The sequence below is a fragment of the Amblyraja radiata genome, chromosome 21 (assembly GCF_010909765.2).
Source record: "Amblyraja radiata isolate CabotCenter1 chromosome 21, sAmbRad1.1.pri, whole genome shotgun sequence".
In the NCBI taxonomy this organism is placed as follows: Eukaryota; Metazoa; Chordata; class Chondrichthyes; order Rajiformes; family Rajidae; genus Amblyraja; species Amblyraja radiata.
Genome location: NC_045976.1, coordinates 18,377,219 through 18,394,830, shown reverse-complemented (window position 1 = coordinate 18,394,830; position 17,612 = coordinate 18,377,219). Strand labels below are relative to the sequence as shown.

The following is a 17,612-nucleotide window of genomic DNA, read 5'->3' as shown; positions in this document are numbered from 1 at the left end:
AAAGCCTACCACCTTATCTGTGAAACAAGGTGGTGGGAATGTTATGGCCTGGGCATGTATGGCTGCTGATGGTACTGGCTCACTTATCTTCATTGATGATATAACTGCTGATGGTAGTAGCATAACAAATTCTAAAATGTATAGACACATCCTATCTGTTCAAGTTCAAACAAATGCCTCAAATCTCATTGGCCAACAATTCATTCTACAGCAAGACGATGATCCCAAATAAAAATGGTCAATTCTTGAGTGACCAAGTCAATCACCGGATCTGAACCCAATTGAGCATGCCTTTTACATGCTGAAGAGAAAACTGAAGGGGACTAGTCCCCAAAACAAGCATAAGCTAAAGATGGCTGCAATACAGGCAAATAAATAAATGATGGGTCTTTGTCCCAAACATTATGGAGGGCACTGTACCCCACCCGTGCGTACTGCAGCAGATAAGAAACTGGGAGGTCAGTTGTGCATGCTGCCCTGAACTTGACTATCATTGAGACCAGGGGTCTTTTGGAGGAAGCCAAGCAAAAGAGCTATAATATAATTTATATTCCCTCCCCCCCCCACCCGCGGAGATGATCCGCGGCTCCGCGATCGCGAATCGGCCGCTTATTAATTGAGACCGCGGCTTCACTTTACCGCGAGTACCTAGGCCACGCGGTCGGAGCACTTTTTCCCGGTAAGTTTTCGCAGGCAGCTCCGAGATTAGTTGTTAAAGACTTATTACTCTACAACAGGCTGGCATTAGTGACAATGTTTAATTGACTATGTTATAGTTTAGGCCCTCAATTTCATGAATGAATGAATGAATGAATGAATGAGTAAGTGAGTGAATGAATGAATAAGGAATGAATGAATGAATGAATTTATTCACATTATAAAATGGTGCAATTAAATTAATTAAAGTCCATACAGATAGATTTTCATAAATTCAGACTTTAGTCTTACCTTTCAGTTAGAGTTGATTAATGGGGGCCTTCTTTGTGTTCCAGCACATCAGCAGGGACTTTGAAGGCTTTCTTGCACTTTAATCCACTTCGCAGCACTTTCTTCAGCCTTTTTAATGCTTTTCCCACTAAATACAATTACCTGCTGCAAGTCTCCACGACATTTATTCCACAGAACAACAAATCGGAATCTCCAGTAAAACAGGCATCTGTGAAGCCCCCTCAGCCATTTTGTGTGCTAGCCTGAAACAAGGCGCGTGATTGGCCAACTGGCAGACAACTCAATGTTAAACGTGCTTTGATTGGACTAAAAAATTCCTGACATTTTTTCCAGTTTTTCTCTAATTTAATAAAAATGTGCAAGTCTTCTTCATATCGTGTTTCAGGGGTGATTTATATAAATATTTTTACACAATATGTGAAAATTTCATGTAGTTTGGTGACTTGGGTCACGAAACTGCAGAATAAAGCTCCTCGGCCCACAGCCTATGTTGGCTGTTGACTTGCATTAAAAAGATTTTGGATTAATCTTTTTCCTCATTTCTTGTGCAACCACAAGATATGATCTGAGATCAGCACACTACATCTTATTTGCCATTGGTTTCGATAAAACAGCTGCTTCAATTTGTCTGAGTCATATTTCTTGATGCCTAAATCTGATATCAGAAGCCTTTCCTCCAGCTCATCAATTAATGATTGTATCTCTTTTTATGTTACAATTTTAGTATTGATGATTGCTAACAATTAAGAGTTTGAAGGTAGCCTTGTAATATGATACCTTGCAGGAATAATTTTGGGGGGGAAATTTACCAAATGGAAATGTATTGCTGAGTATCTCCATTATTATGTGAATAGTTTTGTGTTGGACAATTAATCCTCATATGATTTTTTTAATGATTGCTGCTCCTGTCTAGCCATTCTTCATCCTTCTCATTAAATTTCTACTATATTGAAATTTGAAGAACTAATTAATTATCATCTGTTCACTGAAAACCATGTAATCAGAAAATGTTAAGCCGTACATACATTGCCAAATGCGTAAAATATAATATTCAATAACATAGTGAAGCACAATAATACAAAGTAAACAGGCAGTGAATGAATAACTTCTAACAAAAGTTAGATTTGTAGAATTTGAATAAATGCACTGCTTTCTTCAACCAAATCTAAAAAGACCAGAAACCCATCTACATGTTCCAACTGGTTAGCTTGGTATAATGAAGTATTTTTGTGTTCAGCTCTGCGGATGTCTAACTTCAATGCTTTTTTTTGTACTCTCTGCAGAATATCATCACAGAGCATGAAATAAGGAATATTTCTTGTGCTGCTCAGGACCCTGAAGATCTTTCCACCTTTGCCTACATCACTAAAGACTTAAAGTCAACTCACCACTATTGTCATGTATTCAGCGCTTTTGATGTGGTCAGTCTCTCACTATCTTTCATCATTTTGTTTTGATGTTTATAGAGGTTCTGATACATGCTTTTTACTTTTGCCTCACATGGGCCACACTTCATTAGTAAACAGCCAATTTCATGAGTTGCGCTGCTCTCACTTTTGATAGAACCACAAGCTGTAGTTATTGTTTCAGTGGATTTCTACATAATTTGAATTCCCCGAGCCATTGCAAAGATTTGAGAGTTGTTCAAGATTAGAAACAGTGCACATTCTCAGTCCACAATGTAAAACCTTGATATTGACCACATGAATTGCCTTAGATTTGCAGGAAAATGAGAAAGCTTTTGCTTTAATGTGGCTCATAGAAATACATAGACTATTACACATTCTTCAACTAATGATCATTGCAATCGCATTATTCATATTCTATATTTACATTAAATCATGATGTACTTCTTCCATAAAATGATTTAAAGAATTAACATTTTCAATTTATTTGTGAATTTTCTGCAATGAATGAAATGCTGCCAATTATTCATAACTGGCAAAAAAATAGATTTTAATTTGGATGCATTCCTTTCATTGATATTGTGGAATATAGATAATTCCAAACAACACATTTTGCTTTGGGAATACACTTGTTAATCTTCCCGGTAACATATCATAATCTATCTCAAACATTTTCCCATAATATTTTTCATATTCCTCACAATGTTACATTTCAGAGATGAACAAAGTGTTCACTTTCCTGGTATTGTGTGGCACAGTTGGCAGTCACATTATGTAAAAAACGCATTCTAGACATGAATCTTGAAACTCTGCTGAGTGAGGCAGTTACTGTACACATGCACAGCAGTTATCGATGGAAAATAAAGTGCTTAAAATAAGCCACTAAATTCCCTTGTACAATTTTTACCTTTGATAAAATATGACTTAACCTGTTGTTAGAATGTTAGTACTTTATCAAATATTGATAAATTGTATATAAATATATATTTGGTAATTTAATTTTTTTTTAATAGCCATTTTGAGATTCTCAAATGATCTGAGGTTTAATTGCAATTTTAGTTTAGAGAAATTGATTGTAATTTAGGAGAAGCTAAAGCTGATGCAGTGCTTGCTCTGAACTTAAAGCAAGAATTGCTTTCTATTATGGATTCAGGTTTTACATGCATTTTTGTTCATCTTACTCGTACCCACATTTATTCTTGCTCTTGTCATTTTATAAAATGGTAAGAATTACATTATATTGAAGATTATTTTGTGAACCCTAAATAGTTTTCACCCAATGGTAAGAGTTGGAACAAATGTGGTTACTGGAGGAAGTTTGAGCATAAATGAATGTAAAATGAATGTCACTGCTGCAGAAGCCACCTGATAGAATCAAAAATAAAGCTGCAGTGGAAAATATTGTTTCCATGGAGATGCACAGTGTTGCAGCTGAATTTGTTGGGAGTAAGCACATTAAGATATTAGAAATCTCAATCTCACAAACTGGTGATAACATGCAATCTTTGAATCATAATTATGCTATGTAGCCTCAAACAATATGCAATTAGGTCATATGAATAATCTGTCCAAATAATTTCTGGATTATTTATTTTAGATATTAATGCCTTCTGATGTCAAATCAAGACCTTATTAGTTGATGGAAAACAACATCAACAAGTAATATAATTTCAGATTTAAGCTACTAGAACATGTGCTCAATGCAATATTTGGCTATAATTATGAAACATTGCAATTATTTTAATCTAATATACTGCTACTTTAAATAAGCAAAACCAAAAAACAATGTGATAGAATAAGGCATACATCATTCTTAATTTGATAAAATGAATTGGAATACCACAGAGCTTGCAACTGGTATTACTGAATTATTGATGTGGATGGTGCATACAATTCCTTTATTGTTATTATTCCTAACTTTTTTCAGATTGATCATAGAAATCCAACATCTTTTCTTTCACCAGAATTTAGCCTATGAGATCATCTTAACACTGGGACAAGCCTTTGAAGTGGCTTATCAGTTGGCCCTGCAAGCCAGGAAAGGTGCCCATGGCCCGCCGACAATGCAAGATAGCCTTGAAAGCAAAGCTGGCAAACCCATTCCAAAACCACGAGCAAGTATCCGGAAATCTGTGGTAAGAGCCTAGTAAGCAGATAGATCCTTAGCAACAGGATGGAACCTCTTCTGCTTGTTATTAACACCAAGAAATACAGCACAGTGGGCTCTTATTTGTGACGAGGTGTCTCCAGACATCAAGCAAATGCAAAATTGTTTAACATGCAGTAAACAGTCAGAAGACGATCCAGTTAACAATGACCTTTCAATGGTAATTGTACAAATGAATTCCTACCTGAAATATGTGGTTTTACGTGCTGCTGGGAGCAGTTACAGGCAGTAAATCGAGATTGAGATTTCTCCATTGGAACCAGAGCAAGCCCAAGCTTGCCTTTGTCACAAGGAGTTGTAATCAGTCCAAGAAATGTATTTGTTGGCTCCGTGTTAATCATTAATCATATGGGCTTTCTAACCTCTGCTATTTATCAGAGAGTAAGCAGAGAAAGTGGCAAATGTATTTATAATCTAGTCTTCTGAGCACTAATTATTTGAATAAGAATTAATGGGAAATATTTATCGTTTTACCAACCGGTGCCCAGTCTCATTTTTGGCAGGTGATTAGGCAATAAACTCCATACCTCCTGGTGCCCAGTTGTAAGCAGCCTGGCAGCAAGCTGGTGGTTCATCCTCCTAGCCCAGGCTTTGTAAATAGGGTCGATTTAAATGTGGCTAAATGTAACACTCACACCAGATAGCTAGTGCAGATTGTTTTTAATAACATACACATGGAAAAATATACACCAGCTCAAACACAATTCTGCTTGAATACAGTCTGTCTAATCAGCTCTTAAAATATTGAATACATTTACTTTTTCAAGATAATGTTGCTTGAAATTAATGTCAAAATTTAATCACAGATTTAATAACTGACTAGAAAAAATACCTCTGATCGAATATGATAATGGTATCACACATCCTCACAAATTTGATGACCACATATCCTTAGTTTTATCCTGAAATCTGCAGGAATTCTTCAATGACAAGAATGTTGAGGTTGATCAAATGGTGCTTAAAATGGACATTGTTTTGAACAGGATATGACTTGCTGTTACCGTGTCAGAGATAACAAGAGCTACCACATGAATAGGATGTGAAGGCATTCATTCATGTTTTTTTTAATTTTGTTACTTCAGGTTTCTTATTTTCTTCAATTTTGAAGCACTAAGCTAAAAGATGCTTGTAATTTCCAATTAAAGTAAAAAAAATAATAAATGATTTACATGCTGTTCAAGTTTCCCCTTCACACGAGCATCAAACCAACCCTTCGCCCCACTCCTTGGGTGCCACTTGTTCATTGTAATCGGTGCCACCTCAGATTCGAATGGATGATAATAGTTTGGCCTATGAGAAGCACATCAAGTCCTTCCCTCATTACTTTTCTTCATCAAAGACATGCTGCTTATGACCAGCTGTTGATGAACTTAGTTTATAATATACAGCTTTGATTATATTGCAAACTCTGCATCTACCTCACATTGGAGGGAGAACCAGAAATACCTTTTGTATAAAAATTGTTAACCAAATTGCCTCGTATACCTGGGTAAAAGAAAATCACCACTGTTAGAGTAAACCACGTTTAACATTCTTTCTGTAAAGTGTCCAATACAAATAAAATTTGAAAAAGCAACTATTAAAAGACTGAGATTTGAAGAAGATTTTACATTTTCTGGCAAAATTCTGCTTCAAATGTTTTTCTGATGGTCCTTAATTTGAAGAAGAATGATTTCAAGATTAGTTGAGTGGATACTGAATTGTTATTAAACTTGAATTCTGCCACTGTAGGCAGTGTGAGCAACTCTGATTTCACCTACAGGAGCAAATTAGAACAGCATTTTCCAATTTGTTAAACCAACAATTGTATTTACAAGGTAGACAAGTGCTGGAGAAACTCAGCGAGTGCAGCAGCATCTATGGAGCGAAGGAAATAAGCAACGTTTCGGGTCGAAACCCTTCTTCAGAACCGTGGTCATCTTTGCTCCATCTTCTCTTGTTGCTATCCCACTCCCTTTACACTCTATCACCTCTATACAGTCAATATCTTTTAATAGTCCACATTCAAAGGCATCCTTTCTGAGCACTTGCTCAGTCGGCATATTCAGGCAGTTCAGGATACAGATGATTAATGAGAGAATCATTCTTGGATTTTGCTTGCGAATTGCCTGTCCTGGCCTCATTCACAGACAGCACTGCTAGTTATTAATAGCATTCACACGCTGCAGGCAAAACACTACTGCTTCCCCATAAATTCTCAGTATGACAGTTTGGCCTCACCCTGTTGAAAATAACAGTATATTTTATTAGCACTGATATAGAGCACCGGTAAACCATCCCGCAAGAGTGTAACTGGTGTTAAAGGTAGCTAAAAATGTCCTAAATGGGCTGATCAAAAAATCAAAAAATCACATAATATTAACATCACTCACTAAGACTTCTCATTCAACTGTTAACTAGGAGCCAGTCTAAAAGTTTTCATGCATTAGGCAAGCATGAAAAAAGTGAAGGATAATATATTTTGGCATGGATTCCAGGAGTAACTGCACCAGTTCCTTTTGCATAGATCATGTGAGGAGATGCATATGTCCTATAGGCTTTTCAAAAGTAAAGGCTGCATGGTTCCAATGTGTAGAAACAAACCTTGGCACCATTTGCATTCCCTAATGAGCACTAAAGCTGTTATGCCTGTTGTTTTTTTTAATTGAATCAGCCATTCTGTTAGCTCAAGATGGATTTTTAGTTTCTCGCATTCTGTAGAATAATGCACCTTGAGCTGAAGAATGGGATTAATTAGGAAAAGGTGTCGAGCCTGTTCTCTCCAAATCGGCTCCCAATAATATCAGGGCAGCACAGTGGCCCAGCGGTAAAGTTGCTGCCTTACAGTGCCAAAGACCTGGGTATGATCCTGACCATGGATGCTGTTTGCGCAGAGTTTGTATGTTCTCTGTGACTGCGTGGATTTTCTCCGGGTGCTCTGGTTTTCTCCCACATGCCAAAGAAGGTTTATGGTTAATTGGCTTCTGTAAATTGTCCCTAATGTGTCGGATACAACCAGCGTACAGGCAATTGATGGTCGGTGCAAACTCGGTGTTAAGGGATCTGGTTCCACACTGTATCTCAAAACAAAACTAAATCTCTTACAGTAGTCAAAGATATGGCTGTCAAATTTGCTGGAGTTACGTAGGACCTATCTATGAGAATTGGAGGAAGTGATGTCAAGGAATTGGTTCTCTGTTTTTTCCAAGACGTGAGCTAAGAAAGAGAAAATATATTATCGGGGGGCAGGGTGGTATGGTTCTGCCAATGTATGACTTGCAGCTATTGTATTCCAGAGTACTGCTATGCAGATTCAGTTCTCAATTGGGAGATAATGAAACCATGCATACCGGATGTAATTGATTTCTAGAATACTTATTCTCTGAAGCTATCTGAAGATTTACTTGGTAAGAAAATGTGTGAGAGGCCTAAACAGCTGGAAAACTTGGCACGGCCAGGGACCCATGACCCAACTTTAAGTGCAGGGCTTTGTTTGCATTGAGATGCTTCCCCTCTTGCCCAGTCGAGATCCGAATGGACATCATAACCAAGGATGACTATTGTCAGGAGGGTTTCCGACAATTGGGGTGAGAGACCGGCACTCAAGAGGGGTAAGTGGAGAGTTGGATAGACAGCAAGGTGGTAGCAATGGGAATGGATCGATAACCCTAAATGCTGGAAATCTGGGCTCAGAGAGGCTGGCGACCTGGGGAATCGGCAAAAGCATTCTTACTCACAAGGTGTGCCAAGGGAGCCACTTAGCTGTGTAACCTGTAGGTCTTTACCTCTGTGTAGTAAGTATAAATTGTTTACGTTATCGATCATCCTGTCTTCAAGGAATACAACAGACACCTCGATATCGGTTGTAATTTCATTGGCATGACATACCCAAGTTTGGTTACACAACATCACGTCACCCCAACCCTATCCTGCCTCCCCATTTATTATGAGTAGATTCATATTGAGGCTATTACCAGTATCCTTTTTTAACATGTTAAACTCCCTCAACCAAAGGTGTGTGTGTGTGGTGTGGTGTGTGTGGTGTGTGTGTGTGTGTGTAGGTGTGTGTGTGTGTGTGTGTGTGTCCGCAGGAACCAATCATCCTCCACTGCCCATCAGTTACCCATCTCTAAATAAATGTTTTTCAAGGCTCATTCACTGGATGTATTCAAGAGAGAGTTGGATATAGCTCTTGGGCTAACGAAATCAAAGGATATGAGGAGAAAGCAGGAACGGGATACTGATTACGGATAATCAGCCATGATCATATTGAATGGTGGTGCTGGCTCGAAAGGCCGAATGGCGTACTCCTGTACCTATTTTCTATGTCTATGTTTTCTATTATGAAAATAATGTTATTTAGCAGGTAATCTTTTGTGACAAAAACAAATGCAGAAAATTTAACTTGTTCATCAAGATTTCCGTTTCCCCCTAACAACTATTCCAGTCAGTTAATAGCATCAGTTGAGAATGTTTTTACTCTCTTTAAAATTGTACTAGCATAATATTATATCATTAAATATATTTAACACATTGAAACCATCCAATCCTGAGTATAGAAGTTCATAGTAAGACAAAACAAAAAAAGCTGCAGATACTGGAAATCTGAAATAAAATGGAAAATGCCAACTGCAATGCGAAACAATAGACATTTTGTCCTTAATCTGAACATAATTTACAGCATTTTCAATGAGCTTTATTGAACAAGCATGGTAAATATTCACTCAGTAAATCCATGAGAAGAACATTGAATTTGTAATAGTACTGAGTGATTAGATTAGTGCTAGAATGTCTGCAAGGCTAGTTGAAAATAATCTGTCATATTTCTACAGTAAGCTAATGGCTGTGTAAAATATATATTTAAGGTTGAAGTCAATATAATTAAAATGTTCATAAGTCATAGGAGCACAATTAAGCCATTCAGCTCACCGAGACTACTCCGCCATTCAGTCATGGCTGATATATATTTTCCTATCAACCCCATTCTCCTGCCCTCTCCCCATAACTCTTGACATACTTACTAATCAAGAATCTGGCAATATCTGTCTTGGAAATACCCAATGACATCTATGGCAGTGAATTACACAGATTCACTACCCTCTGACCAAAGAAATTCCTCCTTTCTAAAGGTACATCCTTTTATTCTGAGGCTATGCCTTGTGGTTTGAAACTCTCACTAGTGGAAACATCTTCTCCACATCCACTCTATCCAGGCCTTTCAATATTCGGTAAGTTTCAATGAAGTCACCCCTCATCCTAAATTCCAGTGAGTACAGTCCCAGTGCCGTCAAACGCTCATCATACATTAACCCAATCATTCCTGGGAATATTCTCATAAACCTCCTCTGGACCCTCCCAATGCCAGCACATCCTTCCTCAGATATGGTGCCCAAAACTGCTCACAATACTCCAAATGTGGTTTGACCAGTGCCTTACAAAGCTTCAGGATTCCTTCCCTGTTGTAATATAAAATGTTGTCCTTTTATGTAACACAGGAATTTGGTATATTTGATTTTTCATGAATTTCTGATTACAAATTAAATTTGTGTCATAATGAATTGACATCTTTCAAACCTAATTAATAACTGTTTACAAACTAAATTGGTAAAAGGTAGGAAATTCTGCTTCCTGTGGTCTTACGTTTTATTGAATTTGCTAAATGTTGTAACAATGCAACAGGGATAGCAAAATGTGCTCAGCCTCTAGGTCTTGTTCAAGATAGCATAAATTCGTGCAGTCTTGGTTCAGAGGTTTGACTCAAAATAAGATAAGATTTGGTATGAAACTTTGAGATGAGAATATTAGTCAATGGTTGTTTCCATTCACCACCTGCTTTTCGACCATTTGCAGATCAACACTGGGAGTGGGTCATAATCAAGCATATGAAGATAATAATAAACACTAACCAGAAATGGATTGGGTTTATTAAATTGGAAAAGCACCAAAGTGTTTCCTTTGCTTTGAAATCCTTCTGCGTTTAATAAATTATGCATGTGTACAGCTTTGTTGTAATTTGCACTTTTTTTTTCAGGTGAAACATCCAAATAACCGATGGTCCTTAGATCATATTTACACCCCTCACAGACCTCCCCATCCTCCTCCTCCTCCTCCTCCTCCTCCTCCTCTTCCTTCCAAGTTTCATCATTCTCTGCCGCACAAGTTTCAGGTTTTGTTTTTCTTTGTGTGCTTTGCCTTGACGGCCCCTCCTGAGTTTCTCCTCGACTGGCACAGTTCGTTATTAACTGTACAAGGCTAAAATTCTTCTTGGCTGATTCTTTATTATTACACTTTTTAAGTAGTGTTCTGTGATTTATTTCACATGAATCTAATGGAAAGGAAGCCAGATTCTGTATAAGGCTGTAATGGGCTCACATTGAGGAACAGCGGTCTGATCAATAATGTGGAGAACTATTTCTAAACCTGAACATTGCTCAATCTCTCCTTCCACTACACACCTCAATATTAATTTAAACTTAAATTGGCTTTTGAGTGAGCATGCTGTATTTCATTACAGAGCCTCAGTGTTCAATTATTTGTAAAATGATCATGATGAAATAATTACATGGATTAAAATAGAAAATTAAGCAGAGGCCCATAGGTTTTTTTTAATGGAATTACATCACTGCATGACATGTTTCTGCATTTTCATGAAAGCTGACTTGAAATTCCTCTATTATATACATTCTAATGAGATACAAGCCTGAATTGAATGTGGGATTTGAATTTGCAGGTGTTCTGATGTCCATTTAATTCTAATGGAAGCATTATTCTAACTTTTTTAATTATACCACAACCTCAATATTCTGATTTTCAGAGGCTTTTATTAAGAAATGAAAAATAAAGATCTAGCTGTTGGGGCCATGTTGAATTTTAGCCTAGACAGTTTTCATTGTACCACATTAACACCAGAAAACCTTGACTTCATTACAGACTGACCTTTTTTGTGAAGAGTGCAGTGTGAAAGCATGTGAGACTTGTATTTCTTTGCGTTATTACCCATTTGGCATCTTAGTTACCTTCACACAGCCAATCTGTTTGCACTGCATTTGATTCTTAAGGACCCATCTTTTGGTCCTAAACCTTTAATATTATAACCACTATTCAGTTATGTGAGAATAATGACTTTGTGAAAAGGAATGTTTGATATACCAAAAAAGTACAGTGCTTCTGCAGGGAACACAGATTCATTAATATTTGGATTCTAGTAGAATTTTGAGCTGTTAAATTGTTCAGAGCCAGATGGTAACACGCACTTCCATACTTCAAAATTGTACTAAACCACGTGTAACTTTTCTAACCATTGGTAGCACTCTACTAATCTTTTTATTTTTATCTTCCGTAGTCTAAACCATTCAGTTATTAAATGACATCTTTGGCTTGGGCCTTACTAACACAGTAGTAGAAATGTCTGCTTTGGGCATTTTACAAACATGTTTGCATTACAGCCACTTGAGAATTTGTTTCTAAATTGCCTTATCTGAGATTAATGAGTAAAATAGTTCCAGGCATGTGTGTATCCAGTGCTGTGGGTGTCAATCTTTTTCAATTTGCCAAATGCTATTCTATTGATTACCGGTATATAAAAGTGATGGCTTGAGTATATTCTTCAAGTCACTGGGTAGCATTTGTTTTATTGTAAATAGGCTTGTTTTATAAACGGGTTATCTGGTACATCAAATATCTATTTGATTCCTCATTCAGGGAATCTGTTTGATGCACTATTTTTGATTCCTGTATTTTGGTCACGCTAGTCTAAAAGATTTCCTTAAACTCCATGTTGCACCTTCCAGGTTTTCAGATTTTTTAAAAGCAAACAATGAAATTGTCAGCAAGATGATGGGTGTTTAAAGGGCCTGTCCCTTTAAGTGGGACAGGCCCTTTAGTAATCTGTTAAGTAAATAATTGAATATATAATGGAACAGCAAACCCACTCTTGAGTTTTGCTCATTACTATAATTAATGTACTTTGATTCCACGCAGACTTCACGGAAGGTGCTTCAATATGTTTTACTCAGGTTATAGATAAAATGCCTTAACATACAAGTTGCACAATAGTTTATTAGTGTTTTTTAATGATGTATTGTTTACGCACAATAACAATGAATTGTGCTGTGGTGAGATTTCCCCTTTAACAGTTTTAATCGCACCGTCTCTAGGAGATGCAGAATGGTAATAAGCCGGATACCAACAACGAGTGGTCTTTTTTTACATGATTTCATCAAAGACCAGTTTCTATAAAACACTAGGTACGTGTCTTTTGCAGCTGGCCTATGCTGTAATCGTCTAAATAGTGTAATTTAAAATAAGCACAAAGCAATTCACGTTACTAAAATTCCAAGCATCATGCAGCAGTGGGTGCGGGGTGTGAGGTTGCGGGATTGAGTGTCCAGTTCTGTTTCTTTTATTTATTTGCCCTCCCGTAAAATGTATTTTCCTCATCATGTGAGTGAATGAACTATTCCCTAATAATCTGATTCCGCCTTGTATTGAGGCAATAGGCAATGATATGTTAGGTTACCAGGGGTCAAACCATCCCCACTTTTACCTTTGTTGCCTACCATACCTGTGTGGAAATTCCTGATGGATCAACTGAGATCAGGAAGCATCAATGTGGGAAGTTGCAATTCCAACCCTGCAACCTACCGCACCAATACTGATGGTGTGCCTACTGTATACTGTGCTGCTCCTTGACCACTAGGTTTTACTATTAATGTTAATAATACATGTTAAAGCTACCTTCAAGGGTTATTATTTGTCCTATGATCATTTCCAGAATCAAACTCAAAAAAAATAATTCATCTCCCTAATTAGTGTCAGCTCCCAACTGTGAAATTTACACATTACCTAAAAGCCATGGAGGCCCTTTCAGTAGCATTCTTATTATTGGCAGTATTCAGTCCTGACCTAACAATGCATTTGATCTGTCACTTCAAATTTTTACAGTGTGGTAAATCTATACGAGATGTTGTATAACTAGTCAGTCTGAAGAAGGTTCTCGACCCGAAATGTCACCCATTCCTTCTCTCCAGAGATGCTGCCTGTCCCGCTGAGTTACTCCAGCATTTTTGTGCCTACCTAGTCAGTATTATTCTTGCTTTAGCAATCATAACACTTCAGTATTAAATCCATCACTAATAACTGGTTCTTTACAAAAATTGCAAGGTTACTGTAGACGTTTTCATAGTGTACACAGTAAAATGAAGAATTTGGAATTTAATTGATGTGAAAGAGCAGCTCTTTACAAAAGCAAACTTTAATTGTCAACAATCTTTATTTTAATTTTTTAGTGGACAGAAAACTAATTAATAAATTTCAAATGACTGAATTTTGCTGTGTGTGTGTGTGTGTGTGTGTGTGTGTGTGTGTAAGTGTGTGTGTAAGTGTGTGTGTAAGTGTGAGTGCAGGCTGTACTTGTTGGAATGTTTCCTCACCCTCCCGGCATCCAATATACTTCATGTTTAGTACGTACAGAAGCCAAGTTTAATATTCGTGTGACTGAGGAAGTCATGTGATTTGTTGTTAGTAAAATATAACTACTGGTTGTTTCTGTATAATTGAAATATAATGTTTCCTCACTTCCAGAATTTGGATATAATAGTTTGTGGAGACAGTAAAATTCTATTAGATTTATTAAAATTGTTGTCATATTTTCCTGAATAAAGGAAATTCCAAATTAATGTAGCACTTTTTCCTTTGCTGGCAGATCGATCAACCTCTTATGGAACAAAAGACTCATACTAATGTACCTTGGATTGTGGAACCAGTGCAAGAAACTAAAAGGGGAATGAATACCAAGTACGAGACCACAATATTCTAAACCTTATGTCTCATTCTCCTCTGTCTGTGCCTTCGCACTCTTGAGCAATCACTGCAAGCAGCACATTTTATCTCCTCTGGTGACCTCTAGCCCAGCGGAGAGGAAACCTGCACTCGCTGAGTGACCTTTATACAGTTACTGTCATCACTGCATGAAGCTGCTCTTTCTCCTTGACATTATTCCCACTGTAGCAACAGGAACAGCACTGACACACGACAACTGTCTTTAGACATTAAAAGCCACTCCATCAGAAGGACTTAAACTGATGCAGTTTCAAGATTTTTCTCTTGGTCTTAATATTTTTCTTCAGTCTTTTCTGGCTCATCACAGATTTTAGAAGATTTTAGAGCTCTTACTCAGAAAATCTCTTCTGCCCATGTGAACACTTGAATGCTGCTAAAAGCTGATAAAAAATCAAAGCTTTTTTTAATCACTTTGGACTATCACTTTTTAACTAAAAGCTGTGATTTATGAATTGCAGCATTGGGATAATATTAGAAATGGCAAAGCTAAAATCTTTCAATGACTGCTTTCGTTTTGAAATGACTGCACTGTTCTGGTGGTTTACTAACTGCTTTTAGCAATTGTTGTGAATTTCACTATTGTTTTACTGGAAATTTCACAGCACATTTGTTCAATTCCTGCAGAATTTCTAGCCCTTATTTTAAACAGATCTGTGCTGACAATAATGTTGTGGTTTTTTTTTTTAAGTAATGTGGTACTGCAAAATTTAGTATGGGAATATTGTTATTTATTTTTAATGTAACCAGTAGTGATTTTTATGACATCTTGCTCCAAAAAATATGAAAGGTAGAATGTTTTGAAGCGGGAAAAGAGTCAGGAGTTTTACACAAAGATGCTAGCTTCCAGTCTTATTTCTAAACTGTGTTTGATTGATATTTTTTAAATAGCTTGTACAACAGCAATCAAGTAAATTCCTGGTTTATGAAAATCTTTGACTAGGGGAGAAAAGATCATCATTCCAATGTAGTATATTGTGATGTTCCTGAGGTCCCTTTTGGAATGCAGATGGTGTTCATGTCTGAAACCCAATAGTGTGTTGCACTACAGATGGAGGCATATTTAGTTTAGAGATACAGCGCGGAAACAGGCCCTTTGGCCCACCGGGTCCGCGCCGACCAGCGATCCCTGCACATTAACACTATCCTACACCCACTAGGGGTAATTTTTTTACATTTACCAAGCCAATTAACCTACAAACCTGTAAATGTACACATGGCACTGGATAGGTTAGTTGTCCAAGTGCAGTGCTGGATGCAGAAGAGGTTGCATTCAGATTATAAGTCATAACTCTTTCAGAAACTATATGGTTTGCATGCATGATTGTTGAATTTAAATGAAACATGGCACAATTAATCTATTTTTGTTCTGTAGTACAAAAGACAAAATTTCACGAATAGTGACATGCTCGGCAGTGTGAAGCAACTTCCACTTCCGACAAAAACTTTGATCTGGGACTGATTACTTACAAAACAAAGCAGCAGACCAACTATTTTTAAACATGTGAAACCACAATCAACTGATCTACTACCTGGAGCAATCAATGTTTGTTAAATATCATGCTTCTTTCTTTGCAAAAAAAAAAATGTAGCGGCACATAACATAATCCTGCTGCATTGCCTATTGAAACCACATTGAGCCAAAGTGTAACTGTGGTATGTACAGGCAAAATTATAAACAATGGTTTAATAACAGTTATATGACAATAACTGTTTAAAAAACTTATTGTGAATCAATTTAATGTTTATTTTAGAATCCTTATTGAACTTGTGTAATTATGGTCTTAAGTTGTTTCAATGTTACATTATTTTTATATGATATAGAAACTAAGCTGGGCTTAATGATAAAGGTCACCCAAATATAACTTAATGGATGACTATTAGAGCTTGGGTTGGAATTGATAATCAAATGTATATTGTATGGTTGGACTGAATTTTAGTTCAATTCAGTGTTAATCTTTTAATACAGTATTACAGTACTTGAACAATGCAGTTTCCTTGTAAATATTTTGCCTATTCACTGTTGATACATGTATGTAGTAACTTGGCAGTTTAAAAAATAAACCCACTGTAAACATGGTACCAAAATGAAATTGTATGGGGATAAAATAGTGGCCTCGCTGCAACTAATAATTGTATATATGCTTGGGCTTCCAGTTACAAATTTTGTAATTTTGTCATTATTTATATCCTGCGAAAGCACATTAAATAAACAGGATGTATAAAAATATGAAAGGTTTTCAATTTGTTTCCCTGTGTTGCTATATTATAAAATTATCACCACATTGGCTTAACACAAACGCCTGGATATTGGTCTGATTGTGGATTCGATGTAAGTATTTTCACCCATTCACTGGATCTCAAATCAATGTCCATTAGTTTAAATCAAGAAGTATAAATTTTAAATTATTCATGAACCAACAGTTTACAAATTATAGGTTATTGTAAATTTGGTTGGCTTTTTCTTTACTCCACTGTATTTTATTCAGCCGTGGATATGTTCATACAATCCAATGTAGAGTATACTAGATCAGACAAGACAATCATCACCATCAATATTGGTCTATACTTCATTTCTTTGGGTATTTTTCAATGGGTCCTTGTAGACATTTTAAAGCCCAATCTGAAACATAACCCCTTCATGATTTGTGAAACTCAGAGTTCATATTTTTTGATTAAATAATGTTTGTAATTTGAATTAAGTATGGAAATGCAGGGGTTACTTGAAATTGGAGAAATCACATTCATAGTGCTGGGCTTTAGGCTGCCCAAGCAAAATATGAGGTGCTTTTCCTCCAACTTGTGTGTGGCCTCACTCTGACAGTGGAGGAGGCCCAGGACAGAAAGGTCAGTAGGGGAATGGGAGGGGAGTTAAAATGTTTGGCAACCAGGATATCGCGTAGGCAACGGTAGATCGAGCATACGTGTTCAGCGAAACTGAAGAAGTAAAGGTAATCTATGAGGTATACGAAACTCTCCAACCTAAGACCAGCACTTCTCTTGTCAGCGAATGTTCCCCCAAATCTACAGGCTGATACCTTGGCCTCTGCCTTTAAAATCTTCTGTCTGTATTATATCTATATTGATTTACAAACTCACCCAATCTTTCCATTGTTGGTGTACATGACGAAGGATGATCAATGAATTAAAACAAGCAGGCATGAGTTGTTAGCTGAAGATACTCATCGGGCACTTGGTATGCGAGGAGCCTATTTTAGTTCTGTAGCTTCACTGAATATTAGTAGTTTGACATTTCCTCTCCTAGTGACAAAAGT

The 17,612-nt window shown here is 36.9% G+C and overlaps 1 protein-coding gene across 14 annotated transcripts in view; it reads left to right on the top strand.

Moving 5' to 3' along the window:
• The window catches only part of anks1b (ankyrin repeat and sterile alpha motif domain containing 1B), a 703,274-nt gene extending 686,702 nt beyond the window's left edge, over positions 1 to 16,572 (top strand). For 8 of the 14 annotated variants that reach the window (XM_033039689.1, XM_033039687.1, XM_033039694.1 and 5 more), the window contains 3 exons: positions 2,232 to 2,369; positions 4,319 to 4,489; positions 10,532 to 12,650. In XM_033039689.1, the coding sequence (XP_032895580.1) occupies positions 2,232 to 2,369; positions 4,319 to 4,489; positions 10,532 to 10,756 (534 nt within the window). In that variant the 3' untranslated portion in view covers positions 10,757 to 12,650. The other 6 variants (XM_033039699.1, XM_033039698.1, XR_004415215.1 and 3 more) reach the window with 5 other exon arrangements.
• The last annotated feature ends 1,040 nt before the right edge of the window (positions 16,573 to 17,612 follow it).